At 36.2% G+C, this 22,597-nt stretch overlaps 1 protein-coding gene across 1 annotated transcript in view; it reads right to left on the reverse strand.

The window, feature by feature from the left end:
• Positions 1 to 2,556: 2,556 nt before the first annotated feature.
• Positions 2,557 to 22,597, reverse strand: part of LOC107039596 (ubiquitin carboxyl-terminal hydrolase 48) — a 58,097-nt gene continuing 38,056 nt past the window's right edge. Inside the window, exons 11-12 of the mRNA XM_015259308.2 lie at positions 8,356 to 8,440; positions 2,557 to 2,760 (exon numbers count right to left, since the gene is read on the reverse strand). Coding sequence (XP_015114794.1) covers positions 2,738 to 2,760; positions 8,356 to 8,440 — 108 coding nt within the window. The 3' untranslated portion in view covers positions 2,557 to 2,737. The remainder of the gene's footprint in view (positions 2,761 to 8,355; positions 8,441 to 22,597) is intronic.

Genomic DNA, 22,597 nt, shown 5'->3' on the forward strand with positions numbered 1-22,597 from the left:
ATAAGTGGGGGAAGTTTTTTGCAAGTTTTGGAAAAAGAAATTGAAATTTTTTAGTCCTGTTTTGAGAGGTGAAAAAACGGATTGTTACATTTTTCGGCATAACTCTTCAAATATTGATTTTACGAGGAATATGCACTGGACTCAAATTATGGAGCGAAAAATTCTCAACAAAAAATGCCTTCTGCTGTTTTTTTGTACCCCTAATCGTTGCAGAGATATTTTCACTTTAACATTTTTCAATTATGTTGAATAGAAAATTTGCTGCAACATTTTTCAAGAACTTTGAAATTGAACAAATAAAGAATAAAAGTATTGAATTTTATAGATTATGGAAGAATATTCTCCCTTCAAGTATTGCTTACATAAATCGCAAGTTGGTAATAATAATGAATAATGAAATTGATAATTAAAAGAAGGAAAACAATTTCGCTCGCGTTAATTGTAACTAATTAAAAACGTCCAGCAATGAAATTTCACAATGATACCTCGTATTTCCCTATGAAAGCGTCGAATCACAACGATCTACCCCACCGTGTAATTATTAATACAATCGTACAAGGTCTCAACAGAGATCTTCAAGTTAATGAGCTTCACTCAGGCTAATTACACGTCTGTCTGACTTCTATATTAATTGAATCCGCCATTTTTTAAATTATTTTCCCACAGGGAGTATTGCCGCGGTTTTATTAAAAATATTTGGATATCACCACTGAAATACCCAAATGTACAATAGCATCTTGACGAAAAAAAAAAAAAAAAAAANAAAAAAAAAAAAAAAAAAATACGAGAGCGAAATGTCAACATGCAAACAATTATGAATTTTCAATAATTTGCTCATAATGAGCCCCACATGACCTCCATAATCCTCATTCTGACCCTTGTGACAGCTCTCCGTTGTCCCTGAGGTTTCTTGTTTAAGGATATCCAAGTACTTTGACTACTTTTTCTCCGGTGAAATGCTTTTCTACTTTTGTAGTCGAGCCTTACAGCTTTCATTTGAGCCCCATTTGACCCCAAGTTTCCGGACATTTCACAAAGATTTTATTATTTAAACTTTGCAGGTCTGAATTTGAATCTTGATATTTCACTGTTAGAAAACATTATAAAAATCTGAAGAAATTTTAGAAAGTTTACTTTTGGAGGAAGATTGATGAAATAATTAAAAAGTTGCAATTTTTGAAAATTATGAGCCTTTTCTATAAATAATTTATAAACAATCAATTTTCTACCATAAAAATCATTTGTTCGGAATCGTAAAAAAATTATTCATATTCAGAATTTGACCATAAATCGATTTCATGCCTAAAAAAAGGTTTCCGAAAGTTTAAACAATTTTAATTATTTATATATAAACAACGAATGTTTAAAAAATAATAATTCTGTGCAAAATGAAATTTGAATGACACTGAATATTCATGATTTTTTTTCAAATTTTTGTCACGCAATTTGATTGACAAATTTGATGATTGAAAATAGTTGAATCTATAGTGTGGTCTGTACCAAACTGTAAAAGATACTTGGGTATCCTTGAAGCGTCGACTGTACCTCCGATTTTCCCATTTTTCCCCCTTTTTTAGGACTCGCGTAATCCTCACGGACGAATGACACTACTTTTCACCCATAATTTGTCGTGAACCCGCATTCGTGCCTCTAATCCTAACTGATAGCCCACCAGTTACCTCGATGCGCTTGTTAAACAGCTCGTCATTAACCTTCGAATTTGTCAAAATCAAGGGCGAGGAATAAAAATAACACGAGAGAATTCTAACATTCGAGGGCAATTTAATCCGATTAATTCATGAATTCGAGGAATTTTCGGTGGCATATGGCCACCCAGGGGCGTATGGTTGAACCCTAATTCGTCGATTATTTTCGAGTGACGAAATTTCAATTGCAAATTCGAGACATTAAATTTCATTCGTCTATTTTGCGATTAATTTCGCATTATGCGAGGTATTCTGAAGCGAGAGTAAATTGGTGTTCAAGGGATGGGGCAAAACGGCTTGTGAAAAAATTTGCCGGGATTTTGAAGGGATTTTTGAGAAGCTGTGCAAGATTATTTGAATAATCGCGAATATCTTCGTAATTATCATGATTAATGAAAAAAATGAAGAAACATTTTTCGTAGAGAAGTTTCCGCACTACAATTTGTGTCCGATGCATTTTCTTCGCAAATTAATATCCAACGAGTTCTGATGAAAAAACAAAGGTCAAGTTATTCAGACAGAAATTTTCCCTAATTGTTAATGCAATTTGCCCCCAGTATTTACACCGCGATTGGCGCGTTTAATTACGTCAAGTTTTAATAAAGTCCCCCAAGAGGCAACCATCGAGGGCACATGGGCGGCATGACGAAGACAGAGATTATTGAAGGATTAAATGAGTTAAGAATGACTCAACGATTTTCAATACAATGTGCAAGACCACACCTAGAGGAATCTAACGGAGTTGAGGAATAAGACGACACACTTCACCCCGACGTTCTTACACTATTGAGAACATGAGCAATGAATTGACAGGAATTTTCAATAAACATTTTTTATTAAATTTCTCCATTTGTTTGCTTTTCCCCCAGAAATAAATTATTTCAACCCCAATTGGCTTTTTTTTTTATTTTCAGTTTTTGTAATAAAGAGTTAACGAACTAGTGATAAAAAAATATTTTACTCTTTTTTTTTATGGGAGTCAGGAGGTTTGTTTTTTATGCGACTATTGGGGACTCGTCGTCCGGGGGGAATCAGCTGGGCACCAGTTCCGTTCCTGAAATGAGAGATAAATGATGGATTTTAGTATTTGATTAGATGGAATTATCGACACGTGCAATCAGACGTGTAAACAGAGAATCCAATGAGTCGTAACGACCTTTTCCTCTAATTACAATTTCAATGAAAAAATTACCGAGATAAAATGATTCTCATCTATTGAATCGAAGTAATTATTTCATAAGGTCAGTGTAGAAATCGCGGAACAATAAAAATCCAGAGTATTCCTGAGAAACCACTGCGATTAGCGTGAAAAAATCATGAAGCAGCAGAAGAATTGCCATCAGTGCATGCTCATTGCGAATCAAGTTGGAAATTGAGGATTTGTATTGCCTCACACCTCGGGAATAGATGAGAGCACGAAAAGGACTATTTACCATCGACACAAGTTTTGGGCCTCAGTGGACCAACAGACTATCGATGGACGACTATAAATTCTCAATACATCCGTTTAATATTTCGGTTCAACTGGGAAAATTATCCAACTAGACCAGGAATCAGTGAATATAGACTCTGATTGTTCCTACGCACTCAACTCATAATAATTACTGTTTTCTCTGGGTCGAGGTGCACACATCCTGAAAATGGCTCATACCATTGAAAAGCCAGGGAAAACTTCCGCTGAAAACCTCCACATGACGAGCCATTCCGCCCCATTATTTATCGAGTCACAACGAAAAATAATTTTTCGTCGAAAAAGTTGTTCTCAATATCTCCAAAAAACAATGGGACAAAATGGGGTGTTTTGTCTCCATTTCAATGGGAAAAAATGAGCTTTAGTGAAGGACGAAAAAATTGTTATTCAAAATTCATAACAAAATGGCTTAAATTAATTGTTTCTTTTTGTCTTTTTGAATGGCACGAGAACTGTTCCAATGACCCGAATTATGAAAAAAATGGAAATTCAAAGAAAACTAATTGGAAAATTCCCTTTGATTTTTTTAAAGGCACTTAAAAGTACATCAGGATGACAGGAAGTGAAATGAGCCGTCGGATTTGGATGAGAAAAAAAGGAGACACCTCGTCCACCCTTTGGAGTTAATTTTCAAACGGGGCCGGTGCCCGAGATGATACTGTGACAATTTTCAGGTCATTTGGCTCTCGGGGGCTCGACTTAAGTACTTTGGGTTCTCGTTTCCGCTTCGAATTATCATCTTTTCCATTCCGTCTCTCAGAAAAATCATTCCCTTTTATCATCTTCGGAAGATGCGGAAAAAAATACTAGCTCAATTTTCCCGTTGGTAAAAAAAAAAGACTTTTTATTTGTTTTTCGCATTTTTCAGTTTTATACTTTTAATTACAACTCCGTAAATTTTATTTTTCGAAAAAAATGTATCGCACACAAAATTTGCAGCGGGAAATTATCTACGAACCATGTCTTTTCACATTTTTTCCTAAATTCAAAATTTAATGAGATATCCTCGATTTTCTCAATTATTTTTTTTTCAATTCAATTGCTTTGTATTAAACTGATTCAATTTGAGAGATTTGTTTAAACTGAATGATGCAACTGATTGTTTATATTTCTTCAGGTTCTACCGTGGTTTCGAAGGTTGAAATTAGCATTATGAATTCATTATTTTTTATTCCATCCTCTAATTTCATACCCAAACACGAAATGGATGTGCAGTCGAAATTGGGTTGTAAAAATGAATTCCCCCTGGCACCTTCTGCATTTCTTTTGTCTCGAAGAGATGTTACCTTTGCTAACTTGATTGTTTGAGCATCTTTCTGACTATCCACCTGCGAGTGAACTTCAAGGATTTTTGCCCGTGAATAAGCTAACACGACAGATTAGATTCATTTCTTCAAAATGCAAAATTATTTAATCTTAATAAATTGAAGATATCTCGTTGAATAATGATTTTATAAAAAAATATGTGAATACACTTTTTACGCGAAACTCTCCGCTCCACATTTTGAGTTCTATACATTTTTCACGTAAATACAAAATTTATGGAGTTATGGGGGAAAATTTGAAATCAGAGCGCAAAACATTTAGAATATTTTAGAAATTTTAACTATACGAATATCTCTGTAATTTTCATAATTATGAAAAAATCTGATAAATGATTTTTTGTAGACAATTTCCCACTCTACATTTGGTATGCGATACTTTTTTCCATAGCTTCGACATCCACGGAGTTGAGCTAAAAAAATGTGGAAGAAAAATGTGAAAATTCTACGATTTCGTGGAGATTTTCAAAAGTTGATGGAATAAATAATAAAAAATAAAATTGAAGATGAGCAAAATTCTTCAGCCCTCGAAATGTCTACAGTTCCAGCTAAAACACATTAAATCCCGAACTCCTTTCCAAAAATGGCAAATAGCAGATATTTGATGGTTTAATACTGCCTGCATGCAAATTAGATGGAACCAAAGGTTTCGCCCGATTTTTGGGCGTGTGAAGGGAGATTCGCACTGCAGAGAAAACGACATAATGGTCGCAAACGCCAGCTATTCCCAAAAATTATTCTCTGAAACTCCCCTGAGACTTATACTTATTATTCCATTACTCAAAACGTAACAAAAGCATAAACACATTTTTTTCAACTTTCAGAAAACTCGTAAAACTTGGAATTTTACCACTGATTTTCTTCTCACTTCGGTTATTCATAAATTTTTCAATAATAATAAAATAATAATTTCAAACATTACGTAATGAAGAACAACTTAATGACTCAATAGTCTACTTTGGTAATTTTTCTTCTTCTAAAATTCATTTTATTGAGGAAAAATCTCTTTAAAAAAAGATTCAATTCCATTCACTACAAGACAGCCCGTTTTGCCCCACTATTGTGGCAAATATTGAAGAAAAACTTTTCGACGAAAAATTATTTTTCGTTGTGACTCGATAAATAATGGGGCGGAATGGCTCGTCATGTGGAGGTTTTCAGCGGAAGTTTTCCCTGGCTTTTCAATGCTATGAGCCATTTTCAGGATGTGTGCACCTTGACCCAGAGAAAACAGTAATTATTATGAGTTGAGTGCGTATGAAGAATCAGAGTCTATATTCACTGATTCCTGGTCTAGTTGGATAATTTTCCCAGTTGAACCGAAATAATAACGGATGTATTGAGAATTTATAGTCGTCCATCGATAGTCTGTTGGTCCACTGAGGCCCAAATCTTGTATCGATGGTAAATAGTCCTTTTCGTGCTCTCATCTATTCCCGACGTGTGAGGCAATACAAATCCTCAATTTCCAACTTGATTAGCAATGAGCACCCACTGATGGTAATTCTTCTGCTGCTTCATGATTTTTTCATGCTAATCGCAGTGGTTTCTCAGGAATACTCTGGATTTTTATTGTTCCGCAATTTCTACACTGACATTATGAAATAATTACATCGATTCAATAGATGAGAATCATTTTACTTCTGTAATTTTTAATTGACATTTCAATTGGATGGAAAAGTCGTTATGATCCATTGGATTTTCTATTTACACCTCTGATTACTTGTGTCGACATTTCTACGAATCGTAGATATATTATGCTGGTGAAAAATACCCGATTATTTCGCAGCTTTCGGGGTAACACTCCTGAGGATCTCCCGGTATTTTCAGTTTTTCCACTTCATCTATTGTCAGAAAAATTTCTGTTTTCCTTTCGACAATTTGTTTCCCACACTTGATATCATCACATGACCCTAAACCACCCAAATCCTCCGGAGGATCGGGTGGATCAGTCGCCGAGAATGGAACAAACTTTTCCAAGATGTTCATAAGTGATAAAACACGGAAAAAAAGAAAATTATCTGAATGGTCTCAGCGTGGCGAAAACTTTGGGTAGAACTTGAGTCTCGACAGCGGTGGTACTGTCACACCCTTCCAAGCGAGTATATCCCCGGATTATTAATGGTTTTCACCAACTGAGTTCATTAAAACATCCGACTCCACGTGGGGAGACTAGGCATTTCGAAAAAAATTCTTATACAACTCATTAAAGATCCATCTTCAATAAATCGATTGTTGCACTATTCCAGGCAAAACCCGGAGAAAAAAAATTTCTGGTTTACGGTAACAGTCTGGATTTCAGTAATATTACAGTAAATTGTTAAACAATGTGGTTGAATTCTCGGAAAAAAGATGTTGAGTTCGATTTCAGGATAAAATAAATGAGAAATATCGATTAAGCTTTTCACAAGGAACCAAAATAAAACAGATAACGAAACGCTAGAATCCCACACACAAACACAGGTTTTACTTATATCCTTACAAAAGACGAGATAACCGTAAGGTTTCACTGATGAACGTTCAATTTGATAAGAGTTGAATTAACAGAAAGTTCAATTTTCCAAAGATGATTNAAAAAAAAAAAAAAAAAAAAAAAAAAAAAAAAAAAAAAAAAAAAAAAAAACATTTAACCAGGTTTTTTTGATGAAGTTTTTTGACGAAGTTTTTCAGACGTGCTTCCTTCATGATATCCAAGCACTTTGGTTATTTTTGCTTCCGAATTGAAGCTTTGTAATCGTCCAAATTTACGGTTTAGATTTCTCGTTTTATGTCGACCCAGTATGATCCAAAAAGTCCGAAAATGCAATTTCTAGACCTCGTTCGTATTCACTTATTTGTGCGATAATTGCTTGAACAATAGCGATTTTCTGTCATTTTCAATACTCGTCTCAATGAAAAAATTAATAACCGCCGAACTGCGGCGAAAGGCAAACTCTAATTGGCGCCAAAATTTTTGACATTTTATTGACAATTGTTGGTGAAAATTTCAGATTAAAAAAAAATTGGTTTTTTTTGAAGGGTTTGAAGGGTCGTCTCATTTTGAAGGGTTTTTCGTGGGGCCAATTCGGAAGAAACAAATTTTTTGGACAAAATCTATAATCCTTATTCTTCAAATGCTCTATTTTCAAAATTTTTGTCTACTCACCATTTTTCAGGAAAAAAATGAGACGGAAATCTCCAGCATCGACATTTTTGTCCTGCTGATTTGGCGTGGATCTGCTCATATTCGGGTATTGAATTGCCAAAACGACAGGCAAATAGCAATCTGGTTGCGTCATTCATAAAAATTTATCGGACAAAAAATGTAGCTGTTTAACGAAAATAGTTATTCGGTTCTAGTTTTGCATTAAACAAAAATGAGAGCCGCAAATGAAATTGTTTGCTTTTCCAAAAAAAAAACAAATTCTCGGGAAAAACTGAATTCACGAAAAAATGCGCTCAAATCTTGCGACGGGAAAATTCCGGAATGTTGCCTAGAATGTTCGATACCGATCCAACCCCTTTATTCAATTGCCCCAGCCAGCCCCAGCGCCCATGCCACCCCATTCATCCCAAAATCGTAGCATATTTGTCAGATTTTTGTTCTCCGGCAAAACATGAAAGGAAAATAGATGAAGAGACGGTTGAGGACGGTTTTGTTCCTAAGTGGATTGGCTTCTTCCTCTAGTTTTTATACCCCTCTTTCTCAGTTAAACGCATCGAGAGAAGTGCCAGAATGACATACCCCAAAGTATCATCCGTTATTGGCCCATTCTTTATTACCATTTCTAACCCCTTTCGCTCGATTTTACTTTATGAGGAAATATCACTCTTCGAGGGAAAGTAAGAAAGTTATTCACATGTGGAAATCACTTACCCTTGAAACCTTTCTCGGGTGATGCTGCTTCACGACTTGTCGAGTCTGACTCCAAATCCACTTCATTGTCCGGTGGTGTATCAACCTGGAACAATGAAAATTACAGATTGAAGTTGAATAGCAGAAATTATAGAATAATTTCTCTCGAGTGAATACAAAAATGAAATTCTGAACTGTTTAAAGAGTTGAACATTTCATGATTTTTTTTTATTCTGGTACACGGAGAGAAATGTTCAATACAAATTACAAATGTGGTTTTAGAAAATTTTACGGAACTGTCACGGAATTTTTATCTGAATCTCTTGTGAAAAATTACGGTACCGTCACTTGAATTTTCTGAGCCGATTCCGTGATCGGTGAATGAATTGTCAGTTCCGTAATTTTTACTGAACATTTCTCTCCGCGTGTTCGATAATTCCTGTTAAAGTATGGAATTATTAGTAATGGAAACATTAGAAGTTTAAATTTCCAAACAATTCTTTTTCATTTTTCTTTATTAATATTGCATTTAAAGGTTGTCTTCGAACAAGATTGATTAGAATTAATTAGAATTAGCTAGTCAACAAGCATTCAATTCCAGCGTTAATAAAAATCCTGACGAAATGGCAAAAATAGAAAAATATTCAATAAAAATTACGTATCTTTTCCGTAATTTCAGAGCGAAATGTGGTTGTAGGAAATTTTACAGAACTGTCACGGAATTTTTATCTGAATCTCTTGTGAAAAATTACGATACCGTCACTTGAATTTTCTGAGCCGATTCCGTGATCGGTGAATGAATTGTCAGTTCCGTAATTTTTACTGAACATTTCTCTCCGCGTGTTCGATAATTCCTGTTAAAGTATGGAAACATTAGAAGTTTAAATTTCCAAACAATTCTTTTTCATTTTTCTTTATTAATATTGCATTTAAAGGTTGTCTTCGAACAAGATTGATTAGAATTAATTAGAATTAGCTAGTCAACAAGCATTCAATTCCAGCGTTAATAAAAATCCTGACGAAATGGCAAAAATAGAAAAATATTCAATAAAAATTACGTATCTTTTCCGTAATTTCAGAGCGAAATGTGGTTGTAGGAAATTTTACAGAACTGTCACGGAATTTTTATCTGAATCTCTTGTGAAAAATTACGATACCGTCACTTGAATTTTCTGAGTCGATTCCGTAATCGGTGAGTGAATTCAGTAGCGAAGCGGTAAACCGGGTTAAGTCGATTTTGACTTTTGGCCATTTTTTGACAAATATCTCGGAATCTAAGAGAGATAGCAAAATTTTGCTCATTACCTTTTTTATAACCCTCAGTTGGCTCTATAAAAAAGGTCATTACAAAAAATTTTCTATCTCTTTTAGATTCCCAGATATTCGTCAAAAACTGGCCAATAGTCAAAATCGACTTAACCCGGTTTACCGCTTCGCTACTGAATTGTGAGTTCCGTAATTTTTACTGAACATTTCTCTCCGCGTGTTCGATCATTCCTGTTAAATTATAGAAACATTAGAAGTTTAACATTCCAAATAATTCTTTTTCATTTCTTTCTAAAAAATGCATGGTAATATCACGAGTCGAAAATGAGAATCGTAATTTTCCAAATCATTTAATATTGCGTTTAAAGGTTGTCTTCGAACAAAATTGATTAGAATGAATTAAAATTAACTACTCAACAAGCATTAAATTCCAGCGTTAATAAAAATCCTGATGAAATGGCAAAAATAGAGACCAAATCATTTGTTCTTTAATGCTCCATTAATTCGCTACATATGAAGTACCAATGATGTTTATTTTTCATCCGTCGACAGTGGCATTTGGTACGAATACCCCGGAGAAACGTAGGGGAGTCAACTTATAACGAAAGGAAACAACACGTGTGAACGGCTGCCGACGGACAGCGAAATAGTGAGGTCACGTCTTCCCACGCTAGTGTTTTCTCGTCATGAGTGACACACATATGTAATTCAAATACATGTCCCCCCCCCCCAATGTGAATTCAGTTTTAATGCCATTTTCTCCGTAACTGAATTCCTCGGACAGTTACAAAGTAGAGTCGGGTAAAACGGACCGTCTTACCCGCAAAAAAATGGAAAAATAGCTCGAACCCATTAAAAATAGGATAAACCGTTTTAAATATGTACCTGAGAATGAATGATGGAGAGGATCAATCATCAATTAAATTCACCTTGTGTAATTACAAGGTCATTGACACCTGAGAGCGTCCATTCGCTACTGAATTTCTCGGCTACAAGCGTTCACCAGCGATTCCCCGCGCCTCGTCTTCATTAATGATCCCTGACCCGGCGTTTTGAAGAAAAAAGTAAACGAAAAAAAAAAAAAAAAGAGGCCAAGAGTGTAAAAAAGAGGAATAAAAAGTTGTAAAAAAAATCAAGGGGTTCCGGAGGGCCATAAAAACCACCGCCATAACTTCAGAAGAACCGTGATGTGTAGAGAACGTGAAAGTAAAATAAGTAAAAAAGGGTGCGTGGATGATTCTTTGTGTACTTGGAAAGATAAAGAGCTTAAATTGAGATGAGTACGAAATTGCATCATACTAGGGATTTTTTAAATTGCTGTATCTCGAGAATGGATCGATGGATTTTTGAATTTCCCGCGTCAATTTGACAATAATAAAGTGAATTTTGAAGAAAAGCTTAACGATTTTTTTAATTTACCGCGTGGTTTCTCTGTGATTTTTCACTTAAGCAAACGTGCCGAAGAAATGAAAACAATTGGCCTAAAATATCTAGGGAATTATTCGGAGATCAAACAATGAAAGCCATTTTAAAGAATAAAAAAAATCCCTAGAAAATACATAGCCGACCTTTTTCCCCTAGCCATCGGGGATTCCCCAAGAATTTGAATAAAACTAGAAACGCGATTAGAGGGGAACTGATCGGAATTACGGACGATAGACACATGTATCTTCCCCTCAATTATTTTTATTCAAACGAAATGCTCTTCGTTCATCGCACGTAGGTGTCATGACGCACTCTTGGAGATGAAGCGTCTTGAAAACTCCTTTTCCCATAGCTCTAAATATAGAAGTGTCATGGAATAACGACACGTGTGTCAGAACACTTCACATGTGGTTTTTAATAGCTCCTGTCTCCCCAGTTTCATTGAATTTTTCAAAATTCCTCATTTCATCGATAATCCGGGGCCTCCCCTGACCACAAACCCACGAGTCAATGGTAATTAATCGAGGAAATATTGTGAGAGCGTTTTGATAATTAAATTAAATTTTATAAACTGGAGTACAAGAGGTTTATTAACCCTGCGGTGTCACCGTATTAAGATGTGGTTTTGGGGGAGACTCCAACCCTTGGATGAGACAAATACCTCTGGAAACATCCTGAGAATAATTTAAGACGCTGGTGGAGACTTCAACCCTTCGAGACACTTTGAAATTAATAAAACGTGTCAGAACGTAGAATTCAATTCGGATGCATATTGCTAATTTATCAGCAAAAATAACTATACTATGTGCAATGCAAGAGTAATTTCCCACTTGTTTAATTTTTTTTTCCAGAAGTAAATAAAACATTGTCTGACTAATAATCTTCAGCCTCGAGGAATTAAAAATATTGTCCACCTGTACATGCGAAAATAGACTCTAAGTTTACTGGGAATCCCAGAAAAAATTTCAGACAAAAAGTCGAATTGGAAGAAATGACTAGGTCCCTCGGAGAAATTAGAGAATTTTTTAAATTTCCGTCTCATCTTCAATTAAAAAATTCGAAAAGAATTGAATTATCACGCTCAGGCACTAACAATTGTTCGAAAAATATTGGAAAATCACTGGTGCAGTCTTTTGCGCATACCGCAAGTAAATTCCCATAAAAATAAATGAAAACAATTTTTAGATTTTTTTTCTTCAAGAGAAGTACTCAACACAAGGCACTGAGAATTAAGACATTCTCTGACTAATAATTTTCAGCCTCGAGGTCTTAAAAATATTGTCCGTCCGCGCATGTGAAGATTGGCTGTAAATATGCCGGGAATTCCCCGAAAAAATCCCCCAAAAAATGGTGGAATAGGAGAAAATTACTAGAGCAATCGTAAATGCCTGGGGATTTTGAGGAGTTGATGGGGAATTTTTGGGACTTTAATTTCAAGGTTAGAGTGGACAATTGGTCTCCAGTGATGGTGCAGTGGCCGCGAGGTACCAACTTACGGGCCCTCTGGAGTCTACAATTATGAGCCATACCACGTCGGGAGTGGATGCTCATAACGAACTCACTATATTGCCAATGGGGGCCCCTACTTGAGGCATTTCAGAGCGTTTGAAGGGGGGGCCTACTAGGCGTCTTTTATATTTCAAGTTTTAAAAACGAGGGAATTCACCTCTTTCTTTCTCCCATCATCTATCCCCACTTCGATGGTACATTCTGAAGAGGTCCGGCGCACTAATGCCACTTTGGTTAACGCGTTCTTGAGGTGAGAGAAACTCGTTTACTCAGAATTTTATATCTTTTTTCGTGTTTTATGGTTTTTCATCGCTGGAAGGAGGATCACCTCTTTTAGGTTAGGTCACGTGTCGCGTGAGAATCATTCGTTCCGGCGGGAAAATTTGAATAAAATTAGGGTTTTGAGGGTTTAAGGTGTTTCGTCCGTCTCTCCGGGGGGTGAGATGAAAAAAAATCCACGAAAGAATAATTAAAGCATTCGTCGACTTAACTCGCAGGACTTATTCCGTTTTTCACTTGAATAAAAATATAGTTAATTTTTTTTTTACTCGAATCGTTTATAGAGAATACAATATATCGAATCGCTTTCCAATAACTCATCAATAACTCATTTTCGGAAAAAAAAATCGACGTATCACCCTTTACCGCTTTGCTACTGAATTTTTTTTTTTCAAAAATCGGAAAATCATTTTTTTATGATCACATAATTATTATTTTGGTTTGAATAAAAAATTGGGTCGCATTTTTTCTTTGAGATTGAGTCAATGTGGAGTTTCACTCGAAATGTTTTAGCTACACCGAAACCACATGTTCTAGCGCGGCTTAGAAGTCATAAAGACGTCCTTTGTGTTTACACCGGAAGCGTGGCTCGATTGGCATGAGTGTTATGTACTTGATTCCGTCGGCTTGCATTAACAATTTAAAAAAAAAACATCCAAAAATTTCAAATAATTAATTAACCAATAATCAGTGATACATTCCTTCATTAAAAAAAATCTAATCGAGTGATAAAAATGAAAACTTGTTCATAAAAAAAAAACCCCACTGAAATCTCCAACATTGACGGTCCATTTGCTCGATAATGGTGAAAAAATTCTCGAAAAATTGTCATTGAATATAATCCTATTCTAAAAAGAACATACACGTAAAGTCGATAACTATCGATATCTCGCAAGTCTGTCACGCTTATTCCTCATTGGTTCCAGTCGTCTGAGGCGGCAAATTTAATTCATGATTAATTTAATTTTGAGATTTTCAATTATGATTGTTACAATTACAGCGCGCTGTAGCGCGCGTTCGGTCTCGTCTGTTAAAAATTTTCGTCTGAATGAAATCTGTCATTGAAAAATCAAATATTCCATTAATTTTCTGTTTGAATGATCTGAAAATCAACAAAATACTCCATTTTTCAGTTCAAGAAACATCAGAAAAATTCAGGGAAAAATTGAAAATTTGTGATTTTGTTTCTGAATATTCATGTTCCATTGAAAATTCGATAAAGTTGTGAAATTTCCATCTCACTCTCACTGAAAACTCATGAATTTCCTTGAATTTCACCTAGAATTTGAAATTTTATGATCATTTTTCCCCTAAATCCGACTCAATGTCACTCTCATGACAATTACTATCATATCTTCCATGAAATTTCAAAAAATTTCTAGCAGTGTCTACAAAAATAATAATTCCCTCCCCCCATTTTGCCTGAAACCAAAAAAAAATCGTGATACAGAGCAGGTGACATTTTCTTCAAACACAATGCAGGCATTCAGTTAATTCACTCAGCATGTAGAGGAATACGTCAGAAAAGGAAAAGGGCAATGGTAAAGAGGGAGGGGAGGGGAGGGGAGGGGAGCAAAACAATGGGTATTTCGTTGTGGGCATGACTTTAACCGTTCCTTAAATATTTGCGGATGTTAGGAGTGAGAGAAGATGGGAAAATGAAGGAATGAATAGAAGACAACCCAAGATGTACTCCAAATGGCTTTGGTGAGGAGAAAGGGGGAGGGGAGGGGATGAGATCCTCAACAGTAATAACTCTGGGGAGTGAATTAGCGCCATAAGTTACGCGAAGAAGACGACGGCAGTCCAAACGGCGACAATATTAATCTACTTTGAATTAATAGTGTGTACTCTCCACCCTCGCAAAACTAAATTCCATGGGTATCTGCAAAAATTCATCTCCGTAATTTTCAAATTTGCCGGAAAGCTAATTGGAGAATTGGTAAAAAAAATTGCGGGATTCCATGGCCAGGAAAATTTCCGATCTCATTCACTACAGGTGAATATATTTGCGAAAAATGTTAGAAAAGAAAGAGGAATTTTTTGCTATCATTCGAGTAAAAATGAAACAGTTATGATATTCGATGAATTAAAAGATCGGAACATTTCCGGTCCAAAAAGAGACTGGCGACTTCTAGCATCCGNAAAAAAAAAAAAAAAAAAAAAAAAAAAAAAAAAAAAAAAAAAAAAAAAAAAAAAAAAAAAAAAAAAAAAAAACACGTAAATAAAGAGATAATCAATCGCATCCAAATCAGTGGCAGATATAAAACGAAGAGAGTGTGTCCATCCGGTGGATACTGCCTGGGGACAGAAATTTACCCACTCTTTCTCTCTCTTTCTCTCGCAATCCCCTCCTCTCCCCAACGGTGGGGTCCAGAACCAAGATTTGTCCCCCTAATGTAGTCAGTGGGCTGCCTCGGGGACGACTTTGCCTCACCCTGGGTTTGAATAGGGAGAAGAGAGGAGAGATCCTCAGCAAGTAGGCGTCTAGAGAGTGAGTAATGCTCACGACAAACGCAGTACCACCCCCACCTCCCTGTCTTCTTGGGTGTGGGACAAGATCCCCGAGCAGATAGGGTGCTAAGCGACACACTAAGACCTATATCGCTCCTGTGAAAAGATCCAAACCCTCATCTCCCCCTCCCCCCNCCCCCCCCCCTACCTAAATGTCGGGGAATATATCCGCATTTTGTTGTTACGTAATTTGCAATTCTTCTCGATTTTATTTTTACGATTTTTGCTTCCGAATGAAAGCATTGTATTTGTCAAATCCGAAATTTCAAATGTTTTGTGTCAGGATAACTAATTTTGGCCTCAGAAGTTTGAAATAATTGTTTAAATGAGGCCAATTGTTGAAAAATATTGATGAGATTGATTGCAGCATCTGTTGCTGATAAAATTTATTTTGAAAGCAATATTCTAGCGAAGGTAAAACATTTTAACGTTGGGGCAATGGTGGGGCAATGTTGGGGCAATGTTAAATTCAACTTAATAAATTGCCAATTTATTAACAAAAATATATTGACTTTTCTGTGACGAAAGCAATTTCCCACTTGTTTTGAAATTTGCCGAATTTTGACGGTCAACATTTTCAAAAATTATTGATACCATGACTAATAATTAGCAGAATTTCAGCCAAAAAACTCAATATGATCCATTCTGCCCCATCATCATTATCTATAAAGTTGCAGCGGAAATTCGATTTTGACTGATTTTTCAATTTCCCTAACTTTGAAACTGACGGGGCAAAATGGGTCCCCAGCTGGAATTTTCCACACTTTTCAATAAGACCAGCCGTTTTGCCCCACAGAGTGATTTTTTACTTCGTTTTTGGGATAGGAGTGAGTGGAGGTGAATATTTGAAGACTCCACATCGATTTCGTTACGAATAATTCAATGAAAGACGACTTACATCCTCGGGTAGTCATAATCACTTCACTTAGGGAACTGTAGCTGACCGTTGAGCACAACTAAGCTTCTGTTTGTTGATGCTAGACATGGACCGTCAGATTAGGGCTTCTCCCCCTTTCACTCTGTTTCATCTGCCCAGATGACGCGAGACATGTGGCAAAATATTCACAAAGCCACATTGCACTAGAGAAAGTTTTGCAAAATTCAAAGATTTGTGGCAAATTTGATTGTTGATAATTAAACATGAATTATGAATCATATCAGATTGAGATTCTGCATTCTGTGGTGAAGGAACTTGCGCAGTAATTATATGGGAGTAGAAGCAAATGGACTGCAAAATTTCAGTCACAATTTTCTTAAAATTTCGGTCACAGCGTCATCTGAATTTTCGTTGTTGTGGGTTTGAATTTAATTTCAAATCAAAGTATTCACTAAATTTGTCATTCATCTTGAAAATTCAAGAAAATTGGGTTTTTCCTGTTAAATAATCTGAATGAACACTTAAAAATTTTCCACTGAAATTTCCAGCAAGTAACATTTCCACTAAAATTCCAAGAAATTTTGTCACTGAACATTCATAATTTCATGGAGAAATCCATGGGAACCGTCATTTTGAGTTCAATTACTCGTTAATGCTAATCCTGATCCCTAAAAGATTGATACTTGATTCATAGAAACCATGAACAATTTCCTCAAGCAACAAGAAAAACTGTAACTGCAACATTTACACTAAAAAATATAAATGTTTATCAAATCCACCAGAGACTTCTCACGATAAATGATTATCTCTGAAAATAGAACAAATCATGCAACAATTTTTCAACTCGACTGCTTGACCATCCAAGGTCATACGACATTGTGACACTTTATTCACTCACGAATGAGTGGGTAAAAGTGTAGTTACAGGTGTTTGCAATGACAAATTGCAATTGCATAATGACTTTCCTGGTGTAACACGCGCGCTCGTGCGTTTACAACGTAAGAAATCGTGTTGGCACGAGACACGAGAGAGAACGAGGAGAAAAGCGATAGGCGAATGAGTGACACTTGTTATTACCAAACAAAGAGACCGATCGATTAGCTGCAAAACTATTTAATCATCAATAACTCACGGATCGATCAGACTTATTGATTTCAAATCACTGAACTAGTTCAATTTTTTTTCCAGTCGAATTTTCCGTTACGAAAAGTTCAAAACTCATATTTTGAGCCGACGGAGACAATTTTGACCTAAAAAATCGGATGAAATAATCAATAAAAATCACGTTTCTGTTCCGTAATTCCAGAGCGAAATGTGGTTGCAGGAAATTTTACGAAACTGTCACAGAATTTTTCCAGAGCGTTCCGTAATTTTTGTCTGAATTTCCTGTAAAAAATTGCGATACCGTTCACTTAAATTTTCTGAGTCAATTTCGTAATCGTTCAGCGAATTGTGAGTTCCGTAATTTTGACTGTAAAATTTCTCTCCGTGTGAAGAAAAATCAGGCGATAAATAGTACTTTTGAAAATTCATCCTCGAAAAACGGAAAAGGTTTTTCCCAGGCTTAATTCGATAAAAACAAATTTTTAACGTGTCACTTTGAAGAATCTCTCATCACAATCAATGAAGGAATGTTCTCTCCCCCCCATCCCCCAATATTCACTCCAAATAAACCCCTCCAAGCCACTTATATCTCCCGAAATGTGCGGTTGAAATATGAAATGAGTGAGAAATCGATTTAACCACCGAGAATTCCCCCATGAATTTTTCCGCCACACAGTACCGGGTCAATTCCCAGCTGTGTCCTATATGAGATTCGTCCCCAGCATACAAGATTCTCGTTTTTTTTTCCCCACCCCTCCAAACGTTTTCGATTCTTCTGTCCGTGTTTTTTTTTCATCCAACTTTTTTTTTATCTCGACTTTTGGCACTAGCCAGTGGTTATTCTCCTCCAGCCTCTCTCTAAGTTAATATTAATGGGAATATTTATGGCCCTGGCCAAGGGTCAACGCTGGTCAGACTACTGTTTGCCTGATAAAAAGATTCCAAAAATCAGAAAATACGGTGATTTATGGTACACGTGAGGTGTGAAAATACAGAAAAGTCATTTATTCTGTGAATAAATATGAGAATGAGGTCATCTGGTAAATTTTGATTTTTTTGGGGGGGGGGATATGGAGTTGAAAAAAATAAGCGAGTTTTGGGTATTTTGTAAACATTTGGAAAATACTCTGAGATGAAAAAATAGATTTTCTGCGGAGGCAAGAAAATGTTTGTGTGAAGAAAAATAAGGATCAAATAACTACTTTCTCACTGGGAGAAAAATTTCCTAATATGCAGACTATATTTACTTGTGAGAAGTGAATTATTTTCAATACCTTAAATCTCAGAAAGTTTGCGCTTCACAGAACTGGAATAAGTTCTCATTTATCTCTAGCGTTCCTCTATCGTGCATAGAAAAAGACAATAAATAGCTGAAGCTTGACAATTCTTCGACACGACTACACTGTTAAAAATTTTCGTCTGAATTTTCCGTGCCAAATTCCGCAAATTTTTATCGTGTTGAATTTTCACTGAAAATTCAGGAAATCTTGTCATTGAAAAATCAATTATTCCATTAATTTTCTGTTCAAACGATCTGGAAAACAATAAAATACTTGATTTTTCAGTTCAATTACTCTGTGAAAATTCAGAATAATTCAGGGAAAAATTGAAAATTCATGTTATTTTGTTTCTGAATATTCATGCTCCACTGAAAATTCAACCAAGCTGTAAAATTCCCATCCATCTCTCACTGAAAGCTCACGATTCTCCGTGAATTCTACTTGAAACTTGAAATTTCATACCCATTTTTTCCTAAATTCCATTCAACGTCACTCTCATGAGATTTACTATAACATCTTCCCTGAAATTTCAAAAAATTTCCAACAGTGTAGAGTGAGTACAAGACTATTTCAAAGGATGAGACCTTTCTAAATAAAAAATTACTCGTCTCAAGTGAATATATTTCAGATATTAGAAATTTTCTTTCTCATTGCCCAATTTAATTCTCGAATTCTACAATTAAAAATATTCAACTGCGAAGCGAAAATCATCAACATCTCATTTATAACTCTATAAAATCCCCCACCCCAGCATAGTTGCAATTAAATCCACAAGAAAAAACAGAAAAATTTTCACAACGTCTTCATTACTCCGGAATGCAAGCCCTAAATGTATCCGAACCTCAACCTCCATCACTGCATTATGCACCGAGACTCGAAGAAGATGGAGAAGAGTCCATGCCTAGGCCAAGTGATTTGATTTTAATGCCGACTACAAACCCCAAGAGTAACACAAGGGGGCGGTGGGGTGGTGGGATGGTGAATGTGGAGATGTAATTATTGCCATTACCTGCACGAGAAGGCGCGTTTACTGTCTCTGGAGAACAAGAGTAAAAGAAAATTAGGGATGGAGTCAAGGAGTGAAGAGGTTTAAAGGAGATAAAATGAAGGGGTGGAGGGGAGAGCGAGCAAGGTAGATCTTGGCCGGTTTTCGAGCGTAACTCCGTGTAAACAGGATCCTCGTTTACCACGCCAACTTTGCTACGGATGCAACAGAGTATGAGAGAAGAATGAAGAGGGGGGGAGAGAGAAAAAGAGAGTACATTCTTCATTTTACGAATTGTCTTCGTTCTCGCGAACAATTGGAATAACCCAAATTGAGATGTGGGGCAAAACGGATGGCGCTATTGGATAGCCAGGGAAATTTCCGATCCAAAAAGAGGCTGACGACCTCCCGCAGCCCCTTAGTTTGGGAGATATAGCAAAAAATAATGTCGACCAATTTTGCTGAAATTTTGGTCAAAAATGTTTGTTTCTATATCTCAGGCGCTATGGGGGCTAAATAGGTCGTCATACCGAGTTTTTCAGCTCAAATTTCCCTGGCTAACTAATGGTGACACCCATTTTGCCCCATCTCCAGTGTGGAATTCACATATTTTTTAGTTCAGGAGTGAGTGAAGGTAAAATTAGTTGACAAAAAAAATTGATTTTATTTTTATTATTTCGGACTGTTCTATGTAGAGCTGTTGTTGCATTTTGGCCATTAAAAGAATGAATTGCTGTCTGTCGGAAAAATGCAGCAAAATTCTTTTTAAAAAATTGGGATTCCCCTCTTTCATTCGATTTCAAACTCCCCAACAGTCGCGAGAAGAGGCCAAGAGTGATTGTGAAGACAACAGGAGTCAAGAGAAGAACGAAAAAACAAACAAGAGCAAAAATGAGAGAAAAAGGAGGTAAAAAAATGGTAAAAAGGGGAAATGAAAAGACGAAGAGAATTGGATGATGAGAGGAGGATGGAAGAAGAAGCGCGTCCAACGTGGACATTCGTCACACGACATCAAAAGCGGCTGCCGCAAAACGTTGAGTGAGACAAAGAGGATAGGAACACTGTTATGGGGCCTCCTCGAGGTGGACTGAGCGACTCTAAAGACTCCCGGTCGATCAGCCATGAAAAGCAAAAGGAGCGCCCGTTATAAGGGGGCAAGAGATACCAAAAAATTGGGGTTTAGGGGTAAAAAACCGTCCCGTGTACGAGTGGATCTAGTTCAATTTCTTGGATACCTTCTGTTCAGAGCTTGTTTTTTTGTTTTTTTCATTTTGTTTTGAACATTTTTTAACGAATTTTTTCGATAATCAACAGGTTTGACATTTTTTCGAAGCGAACCAAGTCATTTAAAAATTCTTAATCATCAAATTTTTCTATCAAAGTTGTTAAGAAAAATATTAAATTTTTTAAATAATTTATCTGACCGATTGCCGCTGTCAAAAATGTTAGAGTAAATTTTTAAAAAAAGAAAAAAAAATGGAAAAAAAATTGTTTTGTGCTAACAAAATATTTAACCGATGCCAAGAAGTCTCGTAACGGAAACACCATAAAATCACTGATCTGTAAAGCGAGGAATGCTGAAAATTATTGCCACTGGCTAATAATAATCTCCAACAGTTGAAAATCCACCATCAAAATGAACACATTTCTTATTCTGTATTCCACTCGAGAATTACTGTTTATCTGTTTCAACTTTTTTATTGTCTGTTTATGGGTAACATCCTGTGTTGAAATTCACCAATTACGGGGAACTAATCCCACATTAATCCAGGTAAGAAAAGGGTTTGTCTCAGGATTGTTATCTAATCTTATGTTGGCTCTTCCCTTTGATAGGGCAAATGAAACTATTGTTACTGGTTGTAGTGGAAATTAGAATTTCGAACATTTGTCAAGATGTTGCTGACATTTTAACACAAAGAGCATTAGGGGAGGATGAAGTAATTACTCGAAATTCAAATTTTTTGAAAGTATCCCATTAACAAAAAAAGCAAAAATGAAAGATGCGGGCAAAACGAATAGTGCCCGACCCATTTTGCCCCCGTGGTTTCCAAAGATATGGGGAAAAACATTTTTGATCAAAATTCCGCCAAAATTGGCCGAGATTTCTTTTTATAATATCTCGAAAACTAAGCGAATGCGAGAGGTCGCCAGCCTCTTTTCGGATCGGAAATTTTCCTGCTAATTTGATGGAACAACCCGTTTTACCCCGTCTCTACTTCATGAACAATTTTTTAGAGGTGGGGCAAAACAGGTGGGCCATTACATCGTTCGGAAAATTTTCGCTGAAAAACTGAGTACGACAACCCATTTTGCCCCCCTAGTTTGCAAGATATAGGGGAAAAAATTTTGGATCAAAATTTCGCCAAAATTGGTCGAAATTTTTTTTTATAATATCTCGGAAACTAAGCGAATGCGAGAGGTCGCCAGCCTCTTTTCGGATCGGAAATTTTCCTGCTAATTTGATGGAACAACCCGTTTTACCCCGTCTCTACTTCATGAACAATTTTTTAGAGGTGGGGCAAAACAGGTGGGCCATTACATCGTTCGGAAAATTTTCGCTGAAAAACTGAGTATGACAACCCATTTTGCCCCCCTAGTTTGCAAGATATAGGGGAAAAAATTTTGGATCAAAATTTCGCCAAAATTGGTCGAAATTTCTTTTTATAATATCTCGGAAACTAAGCGAATGCGAGAGGTCGCCAGCCTCTTTTCGGATCGGAAATTTTTCTGCTAATTTGATGGAACAACCCGTTTTACCCCGTCTCTACTTCATGAACAATTTTTTAGAGGGGGGGCAAAACAGGTGGGCCATTACATCGTTCGGAAAATTTTCGCTGAAAAACTGAGTATGACAACCCATTTTGCCCCACTAGTTTGCAAGATATAGGGGAAAAAATTTTGGATCAAAATTTCGCCAAAATTGGTCGAAATTTTTTTTTATAATATCTCGGAAACTAAGCGAATGCGAGAGGTCGCCAGCCTCTTTTCGGATCGGAAATTTTCCTGCTAATTTGATGGAACAAC

Source organism: Diachasma alloeum, unplaced genomic scaffold (assembly GCF_001412515.2).
Source record: "Diachasma alloeum isolate Michigan unplaced genomic scaffold, Dall2.0 Dall_scaffold_00302, whole genome shotgun sequence".
NCBI classification, from domain to species: Eukaryota; Metazoa; Arthropoda; class Insecta; order Hymenoptera; family Braconidae; genus Diachasma; species Diachasma alloeum.